The sequence below is a fragment of the Magnolia sinica genome, chromosome 8, assembly GCF_029962835.1.
Source record: "Magnolia sinica isolate HGM2019 chromosome 8, MsV1, whole genome shotgun sequence".
NCBI lineage: Eukaryota > Viridiplantae > Streptophyta > Magnoliopsida > Magnoliales > Magnoliaceae > Magnolia > Magnolia sinica.
Genome location: NC_080580.1, coordinates 82,484,908 through 82,499,894, shown reverse-complemented (window position 1 = coordinate 82,499,894; position 14,987 = coordinate 82,484,908). Strand labels below are relative to the sequence as shown.

The following is a 14,987-nucleotide window of genomic DNA, read 5'->3' as shown; positions in this document are numbered from 1 at the left end:
GCTTGCCAGTACAGAGAGGCTTGAATTAAGGATTGAAAACTGTTGGAGGCTAATCTTTTTTCGTTTTCTTTTTCCTTTTTCAAGATAAAGAGTCGAGATAATGAAGGAACCAACAAGTAGTACATCTGTACAAGTAGCAACACACCCATGATGTGAGAGGCCAAGTAAAGTTAAGCTTATCCTTTCGTTTCCCTTCTTTTTTTTTTTTAATTATTATTATTATTATTATTAAATTTTTTTTTTTCTTGCTTCCTTATTTTATATTTGAAGATTTTTTTACTAGAAAGCACATTGACTTGAGCGGGTTGTGCTATTCTTGGTTTTGACATTGCTGTAGCTGGGGGTTTTTTTTTCTTTTTCTTTTTCTGCGTGAATTGTGACACCATGTTTCTTTTAGTTGAATCAAGTGTTACCTCCTCAACATTGATTTCCTATAAATTCTCCTACTTGTATTAAATTGTTTAGGTTACTTAGGCTTCAATTTCCAGCAGTAAGCTGCTTCTAAAGACTGAACTAATAATTTCTGGTTATGTATTGCATATTTGCATTGAATTGTAATAGTTATTTTCCTTACATCTATGTTTTCTTTAAGGTAACTTCTGCTTGGAATGGTTTGTTACATATTGTTTTATTATGCATCTGTTTCGCTTCTCTCTGATTCTGTGCCTAAAAGACAATCCGTTATGCTTTTCTTTCTTTGGTAGATCCATTCTCCATGGCAGCTCCAAAGGCACTAGAAACAATCGGAAAAGCCTTGCATTCACAATATGAACGGTGGCAACCTCGGGTAAGGCTGTTGTTGAAATGTAACTATGAGAGATTTGTGTGCACTGAACCTTTCTGTGAGGCTAAGACTTTTGAAATGTACACAGGCTCGGTATAAGCTTCAACTTGATCCTACAGTGGATGAAGTGAAGAAGCTTTGTAATACCTGCCGCAAATCTGCTAGGTCAGAGAGAGTGCTCTTTCATTACAATGGGCATGGAGTACCAAAACCAACTGCTAATGGTGAAATTTGGCTTTTCAATAAGGTTCTCTACTACTATAACGTTAATCTTGTGCTGTTATATTCTTAGAGTTTCCCAGGCATGGTTTTTCTGGTACTAATTACTTGATGTCAAGTACAGAGTTATACACAATACATTCCACTGCCAGTTAGTGATCTTGATTCCTGGCTGAAGACACCCTCGATATATGTATTTGACTGCTCCGCTGCAGGGATGATTGTCAGTGCGTTCACAGAGGTTTGTAGCACTATTTTGGAACCATTGACAGATTGACTGCATGAAGTTGGTTGTGGACTGGCATAATGCAGACTACATGGTCTAGTTGGCTATCACAAATCTCTGTTTATACTATTTCTTTTCTTATTTTCAGCGTCAAGATTGGAATTCTTCGGGTTCATCTTCGTCTTCAATGAAGGACTGCATTCTGCTTGCTGCCTGTGAAGCACATGAGACTCTTCCTCAGAGTGCTGAGTTCCCTGCTGATGTTTTCACAGCCTGTCTCACTACGCCTATAAAAATGGCATTGCAATGGTAGGCCTCATTATCTAGATAGGAGCTATTGATTTATTCTGGGCATTCCTCTTTGTTCAGTTTTATCCTCCCAGAAACATATTAACTGGTACAACTCATTCTGCTAGCCAGTTATCATGCAATAGCCACAAAGTTTCGTATGGTGTATACTGTATACATCATGGTAGAATTAGTTGCATGTGTTCTTTATTTCTCGCTGCCAATTTCTTTGGGTATTGGATTTTTCTTTTTATGATCAATAGTTGGTTGTAACCAGTTTCTACTATCAAAATATTTTCAGTCTTGTGCTTTGTATTGCTCACTAATGTTAATGGAAGGAAATGGACATGTTCACCTTGCTATTTAGTAAGATTCAAATAACTATAGTTCCTTCAAATTGTGTTTGCATGTTGTCTGAGTATAGTGCTGATGAGGACATCAGACCATCATATAGGGTCTACCAAAGGAGGAGGGGGTCCCAGATGGCAGCCTCAGTTTCGTTATGGATGGACGACATCTATATGGGGCCCAACGGGCCACTTTGAAGACCCCACATGCATGGATCGTGCATCTGTAAGACCTTATATTGGGAAGATGCATATGGGTGGCTATTATGGGAGCATTTGACCGTTGGCCCATCTGACTGTCGGATCGTATCATCTGCCGGCCATTGGACCGTTGGTTCACTCAGATTTGGGACCATATGGGTCCCTAACTGTAGGCGTTTTTATTTTTACTTTATGTTGGACATGATTGACGGTTTGGATGGAGATTTGATGATTTAGATTCATTATTCTTGAGTTTACACATTTTTTTAGTTCTAAGGGTAATATTGTAAAATTTACTTTTTGATACTATAAATAAAAATAAAAAATAAAAAAAGGAAGGGGGGGGGGGGGGATGTCCGAAGAATATTGAAGCCTCGAGGGTGATTCTCATTTATCCATTCTTCTTCAAAGGTAAGTCCGAATCTCTCTCTCTCTCTTTTCATTCTCATCCTATTCAAACCCTAAACCCTATCTATTTTCTCTATTTATTCATCCTTTCTTCTCCTCAATCCTCCAAACACCAAACCCATCCAAAACCCTAAGCGGTGCACTCGTTCCCATGGCCGTATGCACGTGCGCATGCATGGCATACAAGGCTGTCCACAGCCACTTCTCTTTTGTTTTTGCTTTGTTTCTCCCATAAAACCCTAACTCTAACACCCTATTCCACTTCCCTCTTTGAAACCCTAACCCTAATCTTCCCCTAAACCCTAACCCTATGTTTTTTTAAAAAAAAAAAAAAAAAAAACCCTTAGCCCCAAATTATGTCCAAGACTTGAAATCATCAATTTATTTGAGTGTTAGGACTATCCTATGCTAGAACGGGATTCCGACATCTCTCAAGGGCCAATCTTTTATAGTTTTATATTGTTTATGCATGGTGGATGATAACTTTGGTTGGAACCTAGCTAGTTAAATCTGATTTTTCTGATTTGTGGTGGAGTACATGTTTTTTAATACTTGATTTAATTGTAGTAATCTGGAAATTGATCTCATTTATCACTTTAGCTTAGACAACCTTCATCTTGCATCAAGTACCTTACAGATGTGTGAATGTTGTGCTGCCATATTAGTTCCCTCTACTACATATCTGCACTGAATGTTTGGCTGGTTGAAGCCGTTCTTATTTTCATTTTGACAAGATGTATGGTGCTAGTGACTGCTGACAGCCATTCATAGCCATTGGTTAGCGAAGGATGCATATCTTGTCTTTCGTTATTCTTCATTTCCTGCTTTCTGATCTCAATCCATTGCCATCTATTTCTCAGGTTTTGCACTCGCTCATTGCTGCGTGATTCCCTCAAACCTGGTGATATAGACAAAATACCTGGGCGCCAAAATGACCGGAAAACACTCCGGGGGGAGCTAAATTGGATTTTCACAGCAGTGACTGACACAATTGCCTGGAATGTCCTCCCACACGGTAGATAACTGATTTAACCCTTCTCTTTTGCAATTCTTTTAGAAGTGACCACCCACCAATAAAATCTCATTGAACCGGCATTTACTCTTAGGGCCCGTTTGGCCGGGCGGATTGGAAGGGATTGGATGGTATTGGAAGGGATTGGAAGTTAAATCCCGGGATTGGCTGGGCGTGCCAAACAGACTGGGTGATCTGATCCCGGGATATAGCAATCCCATGGATCTTCAGACAATCCATTGACAACACCATCATTACCTTTAAATCCCATCCAATCCACCCTAATCCGTTCAAATTTGCTTGGGACGTGTTTGGTTCGAGGGATTGGAAGGGAACGGAAGTTTTAATCCCGGGATTGGCTGGGGTGCCAAACAGACTCGATATAGCAGTCATGGGATATAGCAATCCCATGGATCTTAAGACGATCCACTGATGACACCATCATTGCCTTGAAATCCATGCCATCCACCCTAATACCATTCAATCCCTTCCAATCCACCCGCCCAAACGGGCCCTTAGGTTTAGCTTTCTGAACTGATACCGAACTGTCTTCCTGCAGATCTTTTTCAGAGGTTGTTCAGGCAGGATCTGTTAGTTGCTAGTCTGTTCCGGAATTTCTTACTTGCTGAGCGAATTATGCGAGCTGCAAATTGTTCCCCGGTTTCATTTCCAGTGTTGCCTTCGACTCATCAACACCATATGTGGTAGCTACCTGAAATATTTGTTCCATGGTACTGTTGCCTTGCTACAACTTTGTGTCATTCTCATTTATAGCATTTCTTTTTGTAGGGATGCGTGGGACATGGCTGCTGAAATCTGTCTTTCTCAGCTAAAATCATTGATTGATGAACCAAATGCGGACTTCCAGGTCTTCTGTTTCACTAAGTTTATACCATAATGAAAAATTCTATATTCAATTGATAATGCTGCACTGACTGGTTCAGAGAAGTAACTAAAAAAAGAAGAATCCATGAAATGGTTTTCAGATTTTGCTCTCATGCATTTCATTTCCCTGCCATAATGTTTCATGTCTTTGCTTTTGAAATTCAGCCAAGCCCTTTCTTCACGGAGCAGCTGACAGCATTTGAAGTATGGCTTGATCATGGATCTGAACATAAAAAACCACCAGAGCAGTTGCCTATCGTTCTTCAGGTGAGGCATTTATTTGATCTTGCATTTATTTATTTATTTATTTATTTTTTTTTGGGGGGGGGGGGGGGGGTGTCATGAGGGCATGTTGTGGGATATTTTTCTGCCTTAAAGGGTGTTGTTGTTTGTCCTTCAAAATTGCACCATATGTTATTTTTATTGTGTTTTGACTATTTCCTCTTTTGGATTGGGAACCAGTCTAGAAATGTTACCATCATATGGAGACAGTCTTCTGCTCATTGAGATTGTCGTGGATACCTAATGGCAGGACTCTCCTACCAAGGTTTCTGCTCCTACAGTACCATGAAATGCTCCCCCTTTGAAATCCTCCCCCCTCTTTCGTGCCCCCTGCCATTCCGCCACTGGCTATTAATATCGAAAGCCCTTCAGATGCACCTTTAATGCTTCTGATCTACTTTTACTTGTACGCTTTTATTGATTCCTGATTGGTACTGTGAGTTCTAACAATATCTTTCTATGGAGGTGCCTAAAGTCCTCCAAGGTGGCAGTGATATGTTTGGTAACCCTTGATGCTCAATCTTTACATGTTCTCTGGATGCTTGAACATGATTCAATCAAATTGGCTAGGATTTAATAGGGACACCATTGGGCTTGCTGCTCGTGCTTTCAGAGCGAGGTGGACAGGCATGAATTGTCTGAATACTGTGCTTTCCTGGAATTTGCGAGGGTCAGGTTTTTGTTTTAGGAGATATCATTCTCTTCTTCCTCAGAAGAACTCTGGTTTGGCGATTGATGTTTCAAGGGTGTTTATGTTCAAAGAAGTGGAAGGAGTTCACAAAGTGGTGGTGGGAATGAAATGTCCCTGACAGTTAACTCGAACTGAGTTGATAATAGAAAAACTGATAAACATCATCATGTTTCATTGTGTAATCTTGCTGGGATATGGTTTGCTGTATGGAAAGGATTTCTTGTGCGTGACACATGTATTATTCAATTCAGTTTATGTACTTTTCCCCCTATTCTAAGTCCATTGCATCTTTGTTCTCCTATTTCTTAAGAAATTATATTAGTTAATTATGTTTTGGTCTTTATCAATTTTGTCAGGCTTGTCTTCAGCATTATTTTCTTTTGGTTTTAGCCTCTCGAGTTGTGTATTGTGCATAACTTGTACTTTAATGAGATTTTTTCGCCCATTTCAATTAACCTTTTTTTTAAAATTTATTTTATTTTATTTTATTCCATATTGTTGGTGTCACATTTTTTCATTTTATTTTTCATCCCTAATTCTTAATTGTCAATATTTTAGGTTTTGCTTAGTCAGTCTCATCGATTTCGTGCGCTGGTACTTCTTGGGAGGTTCCTGGATATGGGACCTTGGGCTGTAGATCTGGTATTTTTTTTTCCCCTCAGCCGTTCTTTGTTTTTTTTTGCTACTATGCATTCATAGCTTCTCTATGTTACAACTTAGACTTTCCAATTTACTCTTCTTCTTCTTCATCTTCTTCTTCTTCTTTTTGGGTCTTTTAGGCCTTGTCAGTTGGAATCTTTCCCTACGTGCTTAAATTGCTGCAAACAACAGCAACAGAATTGCGCCAAATTCTTGTATTTATTTGGACAAAGATCCTTGCACTTGATAAGGTATTCACGTTTTACTCCGGATTACCCTGATGCTTTCTTATTTTCTCTTTTGCCCATTAGCCTTAAAAGCTATAAATAAACTCCTTGTAGCAAATTACAGTTATCAGTAATTATAAATTTATGGCCTTTAGTTCTTTCATTTAAGATCATTTTCTCTGGATCGAGTAAGCTTGCTCATTCTGCTACTAGTCAGGTTTTATTGGAAAAATGTTCATGTTCTTTTCTTGTTGAAAATTAGTCTTGTCAGGTTGATCTGGTAAAGGATGGTGGGCACATATATTTTATTAAGTTCCTTGACAGCATGGATGCTTATCCAGAGCAGCGTGCAATGGCTGCTTTTGTTTTGGCGGTTATTGTGGATGGAAACCGGCGGGGACAGGAGGCCTGTATTCAGGCGAATTTGATACATGTATGCTTGAGGCATCTGCAACTTGCAAATCCACATGATACACAGACTGAGCCTCTACTTCTCCAGTGGCTTTGTCTCTGTCTTGGAAAGCTGTGGGAGGATTTCCCAGAAGCACAGACAATTGGTTTACAGGCAGATGCACCAGCAATATTTGCGCCTCTGCTCTCAGAACCTCAACCTGAGGTATGTTTTGTTCTGAGGTCTGTAATTCCACTGAAACCCAATCAATTAGTGCATGCAATTTTAAGCAGTAAAAGTTTCCTCGTTTCAGGTCAGAGCTTCCACTGTTTTTGCTTTGGGTACCCTTCTTGACGTTGGATCGGACACTTTTAGAGATGGGGTTGGAAGTGATGGAGACTGTGATGATGATGAAAAGAATAAAACTGAGTTAAATATTGTCAAAAGCCTCTTGAAAGTTGTTTCAGATGGAAGCCCTCTGGTTAGGGCAGAGGTTGCTGTAGGTATGTGAAGTGATCCCCCATGCACACCCAAAACACACACACACACACACCTTTTCAAATGTAAAAAAAAAATGTATAAGTGTTGGATGTGAGAATTTTATCTATTTTCTTACCATCTGGTTAACTGATGGAAATGCAGAATCAATGATTGATTTGCTTTTGCCTACACATTTGTGTGCATTTCTATAATTTATAATTCGACTACTATCCTTCTATCTAGACCACCCTTTGCTTCTGTGTAGTTTATGTTTGCTGTTCTGCGAGGGAGGCAGTTCTCTTGCTTCGGTGTGCCTCAACTCTAAATTGTGAATGAGATGGGTGTATTTGTTTGACAGCTCTTGCACGATTTGCCTTTGGCCACAATAAGCACCTGAAGTCAATTGCTGCTGCATACTGGAAGCCGCAATCTAATTCTCTGCTGAATTCATTGCCATCTTTGGCTACTATTAGGAGTCCAAGTAGTGGCTATACTAACACAAGCCAGTACTTGCAGCCAGCTAGTGCCATTCCTTCCCAAATTGGTCCTGTACTGAGAGTTGGCAGTGACAACACGGCTGTAGGCCGAGATGGAAGGGTCTCTACAAGCAGCCCACTTGCATCTTCTGGGATAATGCATGGGTCCCCATTGTCGGATGATTCTTCTCATCATTCAGATTCCGGTATATTATCAAGAGATGGTGCAAGTAATGGGGTCATTAACTTTTCAAGGCCAAGATCCCTAGATACCACAATGTATTCTGAATGTGTACTAGCAATGTACACGCTAGCCAAAGATCCGTCTCCTCACATTGCTAGTCTGGGCCGACGGGTACTCTCTATAATTGGTATTGAACAAGTAGTCACAAAGGCATTGAGGTACAGTGGTGGTAGTAGTGTTCGGCAGGGAGAGACCACTGGTGCATCTCCTACTCCTAGCCTTTCTGGATTAGGGCGATCATCTTCATGGCTTGACATGAATGCAGGTAATTTCTCATCTATGCTCATGATTTCATTATTTCCTTAATTTATTGATTTTACTTCTTCATCATGAGCTTTATGTATCGATATTATCCTAAAACCTATGCAACAGAGGCCCTACTTTCTAATAGTTTTCCATGTTACTCATATCAACACATCTACTATATGCATGTGTTGATTTTTCAGGTTTTCTAATGTCCCACATTGAGAATGTAAGATATTTGTGCCCGTATATGTTGCATTCTAAAGCCTTTTGATTCTTATGTTTTAGTCTGATTTTGTGTAGCTGATTTGTACTGAACATTTGCATCATTTTCTGCTTGTATCTTAGAACTTATATTTTGATGGCTCTTCTCCAGGTCATTTGACATTTAGAACTCCTCCTGTGAGCCCTCCTCGACCGAATTACCTGACGGGTATGCGTCGAGTTTGCTCTGGTGGATCTTTAGAGTTCAGGCCGCACCACTTGAATTCACCTGATGGATTGGCTGTCCCACTGTTGGGTTCTGGTGGAGCTTCCGGGACTTCAGAGCGCAGTTTGCTTCCACAATCAACCATCTACCATTGGAGTTGTGGCCACTTTTCAAGGCCCCTCCTTACTACAGCAGATGATAATGACGAAATATTGGTAAGAAGGGAAGACAGGGAGAAATTTGCGCTGGATCGCATAGCTAAATGCCAGCACTCTTGTAAGTGTATTTTCAATGATTATACTCATTTCGATCTTTTCTTGTTGAAAGTTTCTTGCAATAGGGTGAATATTGTGATTCTTCTTATATTTTTGTAAGTTGCAGCTGTAAGCAAGCTTAACAATCAAATTGCTATTTGGGATACGAAGTTTGAAATGGGTACAAAAGCAGCTTTGTTGCAGCCATTCTCTCCGGTCGTGATTGCTGCAGATAATTTTGAACGGATCAGGTAATATGAACTAGTGCCTTGTTTCTTCCATTTTTTTTTTTTTTTCTTGACCATTCATTGGATTTGGATTTAGTTTAGCAGTCATCATTATAAATTTTTTTATTTTTTATTTTCATTCACTGATGTGCTTGTGCTGATGATTAAACTAATGCCATTGACGAGTGAGTAGCTTGTTTCATTTGTGAGACAGTAAATTTCTAAAGATGGTTACTGAATAGGGCCTTATTTGTCTAGTGTACATGTCTAAAACAGTGTTGTCAAAATCCTATGATTTGCGATTTGAGTTGATCTCAAGCAAAAAGATTTGAATTCGGCCTTCGAATCCCTTGTTATATAGATCCTACGATTTTATGATATGAATCTTACAATTTACGATTCAAACTATACTTGTTTTCTTCTATTTTAACCTTTGCTCGGCTTCCATTTTATGTTTTTAAATTGGTTGAGGCTTTAAGAATCATTTAGGAAAAAAAAACCTTTCAAAAGAAGAAGAAGAATTGTTTAGAAAAGGTAAAGTATTTTATTTTGTTCTTTATAAGAGATTAAATGATATATATTTTCTTCAATGTTAAATCGTAGAGGTTTTGTTTTAATAATTTCTTACTTCCTAACCCATCGAAACACCAAATTGATGTATGGCTTATGTAGCATGTTTTTATGGATGGTTACGATCATGTTGATTTGTATGTATTAGAAATCAAATTATCTTTTTTTGTTAGTCTACGAAATCAAATTCCACTTTTCCAATGCGATTCTATATCCAAGAAATGTAACAAGAACATAAATTATTAAAAGATCCTTCTATGTTTTTCAAGGAAATTTTCTTGAAAGACAAGAAAGGAAAGGTGAGAATCATTTAATTTTTAGGTAATACCCAATGTTTGAAGTATCAATATCGCTACAAGTTTCGCTGGCCAGGGATACAAAAACAATGTCGATATCACTGATAATATTGTTGATAACTGGAAATCCAGGGGCAAACATAGGAAAAACGGTGGAATCTTCAGCGAAACTTTGGGAGATGTTAAAGTGTACATATTTGCATATTTAGAAATTAAAAAATTGCAAAAGGAATGCATACATAACAAGTTTCCATTTAATGGGGCCTTGAAAGCATGTGTTGTTGTGAGAAATCAATCCAACCATCCCCTTCAGCCTATTTAACCATCCAACCTTCCATCCGAACATCCATCAATATTGTAAAATATCAACAACACATGATATTTAACACTTGGAAAGGAAACGAAAGATTGTGGTCTCAATATGTCACATGTTGCGAGTTGAACACTATGTACAACCATGTGGCCATGAAAAAAACTTTGGAATATTTTTTATTTTGTTTTTTGTAATAAACAAAAATTTGATGATATCAATACGTTGGCGACATTATCGAAATATCGTCCATATACTTATGATACAAGCATTACCTAGAATTTACATATTTGAAAATATTGGTGATATTGATGCATTGGCAATACAAGCGACACCTATAATTTACATATTTGAAAATATTGATGATTACATTAACGATATTGATACATTGGCGATACTTAGCGATACATTGCTAATACCTTGAATTTCTGATACTAGTAGCGTTATTGGTATCGCTACTAGTGTTGTTGGTATCGCTGAGCTAGAGATAAAGATAATATTGGAGATATTTCGATAATATCGATAATTCGAACACCGGTAATACCATGGCATGATAGTGTTAAAGTTTTTAATTTTTTCTGATTTATTTATATTTTTCATATTTTAAAACAATAAAAAAGCTTATGATTTACGATACGACACGATTCAACCCCTATTAGGATTTGCGATACGATAAGATTTTGATAACATTGGTCTAAATAACTATTCAATATTGTTCAGTTCTCATACTTGTAGTGGTCGTTTAAATGTAGTTAGTTTTATCAAGTTTGTGTGCTACCTTGCCTCCTTGACGTAAAATGCGTGGAAATCTAGGAGAATATGTTTGGCAAAAGAAATTTGCTATAGACCGAGTCGAACTAGTCTTGTTGTGGGGTAAAAGAATAAAGTAGTTAGAAATAGCTTGTCTCCTCTAGGGCCCCTATGGATTGAGGGACAACATAGAAAAGGAAATAAAATAAAACACTTTTCCCATGATGGGAGATTTCGCTATGTTTGGATGGTAAAATTAGCAGTTGATTTTGCGTAGCAATCATTACACTTTTTTCCTAGTCAATTTTACATGCGCAGGATATGAGGTGATCATTGTCTCACAAAAATGAGATTCCCACTTGTTATCCAAACAAGATCCCCAAGAATGGAATCCATTGTTCAATAGTGCCATGGAGTCATTGGGAATCGATCATTGGATAAGGTGTTGACAGTTGATAATCTTCAGAAGAGATCCATGATCCTCCCAAATATCCGCATCATGTGTATGGGTGATGTAGTCGATTGACCATCTCTTCATCCATTACACCTTCACTCTCAAGATTTGGGACTATTTCCTAAATGTCTTTAATATGGCGTGGGCAATGCCAAAGTCGGTGGATGGTCTGCTTTGGGCTTGGCATGGATGGTCCCTAGGAAGGATGAAAAGGCGCTATGACAATTTTTTATTGTTGTCGTTAGGGGTGTACATCGAGCTGGACCGAGTCGAGCTGGCCTCGGCTTGGCCATTGGCTGACCTCAGCTCGAACTTGGCTCGGAGTCCTCGAGCCTGACTGGCCAGCTCGGCTCGGTTTGGTTAGCAGCTCGGGCCGAGTTCGCCATTGAGGCATTTCCACAAACACCAAGACTGCACCTTCAAAATCCCTCTGTTGTTGGCTCCTGTATTCTAAGTGTTTGTCGTTGCTTTGTTTTGTTTTGTTTTGTTTTTCTGTTGGCTTTTGCCCCGCTTTTTAATAATATTCATCATTGATGCAGTACATGAAAATAAATATGATATGCAAGATTTCAGGCTTAGATCACACCAATTCAGAAACAATCACACAAATTCCACATCCCACATGAAAATCCAAACATTCAATTAAAGGGGAATCTATGCGGGTCCAAGCCGACACAGGCTAGGACTGGACCAATAAAATTATAAACCAAACAATGTCAAAGGGAAATAAAATCAACTACTCATGCATAAAAATCAGTCCCTAATCCAAGGGATTCCCTAATTTCAATTCAAGGAACCCTAAGGTGATAAAAAGGGGCAAATCAATTAGGGATCATGTAATATAGGGTTAGGATTCATGAAAAAATGGCTATGAGAGGATAAAAGAGGATAAAAACCTGAACCAAAAGATAATCCCGCGTGTGGACAGCAACAATGGCCCAGACGGACGTGCGTGTGATCCCGGCCGCACGTGTGTGGGGCCCACTATTCAGAAAAAGGCCACCTTGGCCCTGGTCGGCCAGGGATGGACTCCAAAACCTCCAAATTTCAGCTCGATCCGATGTACGGTTTGTGCGTGGTGCTCCGCCGAAGTTTCAGCTCGCCTGCGGGCCGAAATCTGGAAACCTGCTGTAATGAAGAAATTTGATGTAATAAAAGGACGAATTCGAATAATGATGGTAGAAGATGAGATATATGGATGGGAGATGGTAGGGACAGATGGGGATTGATGTGGCTTCGCACCACGGTAGTTAGCCCTTCGAAAAGGGAGGGCTTCGCACCCACTTTTGAATTCTTCCACAACTCACGAAGAGAGCAGAAAAATAAAGCAAGAATTTTTTTATTAACTTCAATGAATGAAAAGAACTATAAGGGGTGCCTATTTATAGGGAGAACCCTATACCCAAAAACTCGCACCATGTGCGACACCTATTACTTGGCGATTAAGTAAACTAAAATAAAAATCAAACGAGGAAATCTAAAGCGTTCACGATGTTCTAAATAATAACAATAAGCAAAACCTAAAATATAAAACCAATCCGATGAGTGGGCCACGATCATGAGATCCCATGGTGGGCTTTTCTTGACTATCGGGCCACTTTTCTGAACCAAAACTTGTCTTCTAGCTAGGAGGCCCTCTCTGGACGTCGTCATCGAGCCAGATCGATGGTGGGGTCCTCCTTCTGCGTACGTACGTGCGTAGGGGGGGCGACGTGAGTGCGCGTATGCGCATGATGTCCCCATCACACTTTGTGAGCAACATCAATGGCAAAGTAACCGAGTAACTGAACTGGTTCGATTCGAGCTGGATTTGATCCGAGTCGAGTCGAGCAGGGGTTGCTTGAACTCAGCTCGAACTCATTTTCAAGCTAAAAAAATCAGCTTGACTCGGCTCGAACTCAGCTTCGAACCAAGTTGAATCGAGCTTTTTCGAGTCGAGTCGAGTGAGCTAACTGAGCTAGCTAGGTTCGTGTACACCCCCGGTTGTCGTCTTGTGGTTAGAGCTGGGCATTGAGTCGAGTCGGACCAAGTTAGGGCTAACCCGACTTGATCTGGTTTTGAAATAGGCCTGACCTGAAATTGACTCAACTCGGTACCGAGTCCAGCATGCCTGGACTGATTTGAATCCAGGTGTGGCCTGGACTAATCCGGACCGAGTCCGAATCGGTAAAAAGTACCGAGTCGGTTCGAGTTGGCACCGATTCGGATTGAGAGATGAATGAGGGAGGGAGGGAGGGAGGGAGTGGAGAGGAGGGTGGTGATGGTGGCGGGTGGCTGCCGGACTTGGAAGAGGAGGGTGGGAGGGAGTGGGGAGGAGAGAGAGAGGAGGGTAGTAATTGTGGTGGCTGGTTGCCGGGCTTGGAAGAGGATGAAGAGGGAGGAAGAGAGAGTTTGGTATCGGGTCAGGTCAGGGTCGCGTGTGGCGTATAGGGTCAGATATAAAAATTAGGATTTTATATATATATATATACACACACCCGAATCCGAGTCGAGTTAGGTCGAGTTACTGGGTAACTCGAACTCGACTCGGTTTGAGTTCGGATTGGGCGAAGCCTACTTGGTTTGGACCGACCCGCCCATTCGGTCGAGTCGGTTCCAAATGAGTCGGACGAGTTGAGTCAAGCGAGACGAGTCGTCCTGTGCCTAGCTCTACTTCTGCGGTATTTGGGCATAAAGGAACGGACGGTGTTTTCAAAATATAAGCTTGTTAGTGGAGGAGGTTGTTAGGAAGGTCAAGTATAATGTTGGAAGTTGGGCCTCCAATGTGGAGGAGGCAAGATCTGCCTCCCTTCTTTCCTTTTTGGTTTAGTTGTTCTTGGGTTGTATTCTTTCCCTACCTTGTTTTTGGCTTTGGTGGGTTGGCTAATAAAGTTCGTTTCATCTCCAAAAAATAAATGCATAGTCGATTGGTTACCTTTTTCTTTGTTGTCCGTTCGCTCAAAAAGTTTGGGAGCATTTTTTGTGTTTGCTTTGTTCCGACTGAGGGATGCTGAAGACTGTGTTTGACTTTATGCGAGTGTGGCATGGGGGTGGAATAGGTAAAGCTAGTAATGTTAAGAGGAGGCTGATTTTCATGGCCATGATTTGGGCAATTTGGGGAGATAGGAATGGGTGTTGTTTTTGGAATGAGTGGGTGGTTGTTGAGAAGGTTATTAGGAAAGGTAAGTATTTTGTTTCGAGTTGGGCTGTGTATTAAAAGCAAATTTGGCTGCTAATCTTTTTGCTTGGGCTGGTTTATTTGGGTTGTATTCCAATTTTGAGTTCTTGTTTGGTTAGCAAGTGGAAATCTCATGTCCCTCTCACATATTCACCTTGTTTCTTGTGCCAAGAATTCAAGTTATGGAAAAGCACAATGATTGCTAGGTGGAATCCAACCTTTTCTTTGCTATCCAAATAAAACAAATTGTCACATCATAGGTAACCCTTTTTCCTTTTCAATTGTTTAGAATAGAATCCATGGCTCCCAAACACAGCCCAAGGGTAGAGTTGGAAAGGAAAACTTCACATCAGATAAAATCCGTGGAAATAAAGTGCATAAATTGAAAAATGCAAGAACAAAGCTTTAAGTTGAAAAGGGATCTCTATGGTCTAAAGCAAGTACCAATAGCTTGCTAAAGTCGTATGGACTTCTATTTTGAGAAAACTGGTTTTCG

The 14,987-nt window shown here is 40.0% G+C and overlaps 1 protein-coding gene across 5 annotated transcripts in view; it reads left to right on the top strand.

Moving 5' to 3' along the window:
- LOC131253528 (regulatory-associated protein of TOR 1) overlaps positions 1–14,987 on the top strand; it is a 40,939-nt gene that overhangs the window by 16,473 nt on the left and 9,479 nt on the right. For 2 of the 5 annotated variants that reach the window (XM_058254555.1, XM_058254558.1), the window contains 15 exons: positions 705–787; positions 873–1,031; positions 1,128–1,244; positions 1,378–1,538; positions 3,334–3,488; positions 4,045–4,189; positions 4,275–4,353; positions 4,536–4,637; positions 5,902–5,985; positions 6,123–6,233; positions 6,472–6,825; positions 6,914–7,103; positions 7,439–8,065; positions 8,420–8,749; positions 8,849–8,978. In XM_058254555.1, coding sequence (XP_058110538.1) covers positions 705–787; positions 873–1,031; positions 1,128–1,244; positions 1,378–1,538; positions 3,334–3,488; positions 4,045–4,189; positions 4,275–4,353; positions 4,536–4,637; positions 5,902–5,985; positions 6,123–6,233; positions 6,472–6,825; positions 6,914–7,103; positions 7,439–8,065; positions 8,420–8,749; positions 8,849–8,978 — 2,827 coding nt within the window. Of the gene's footprint in view, positions 1–84; positions 170–704; positions 788–872; positions 1,032–1,127; positions 1,245–1,377; positions 1,539–3,333; positions 3,489–4,044; positions 4,190–4,274; positions 4,354–4,535; positions 4,638–5,901; positions 5,986–6,122; positions 6,234–6,471; positions 6,826–6,913; positions 7,104–7,438; positions 8,066–8,419; positions 8,750–8,848; positions 8,979–14,987 lie in introns of all 5 variants that reach the window. The other 3 variants (XM_058254559.1, XM_058254557.1, XM_058254556.1) reach the window with 3 other exon arrangements.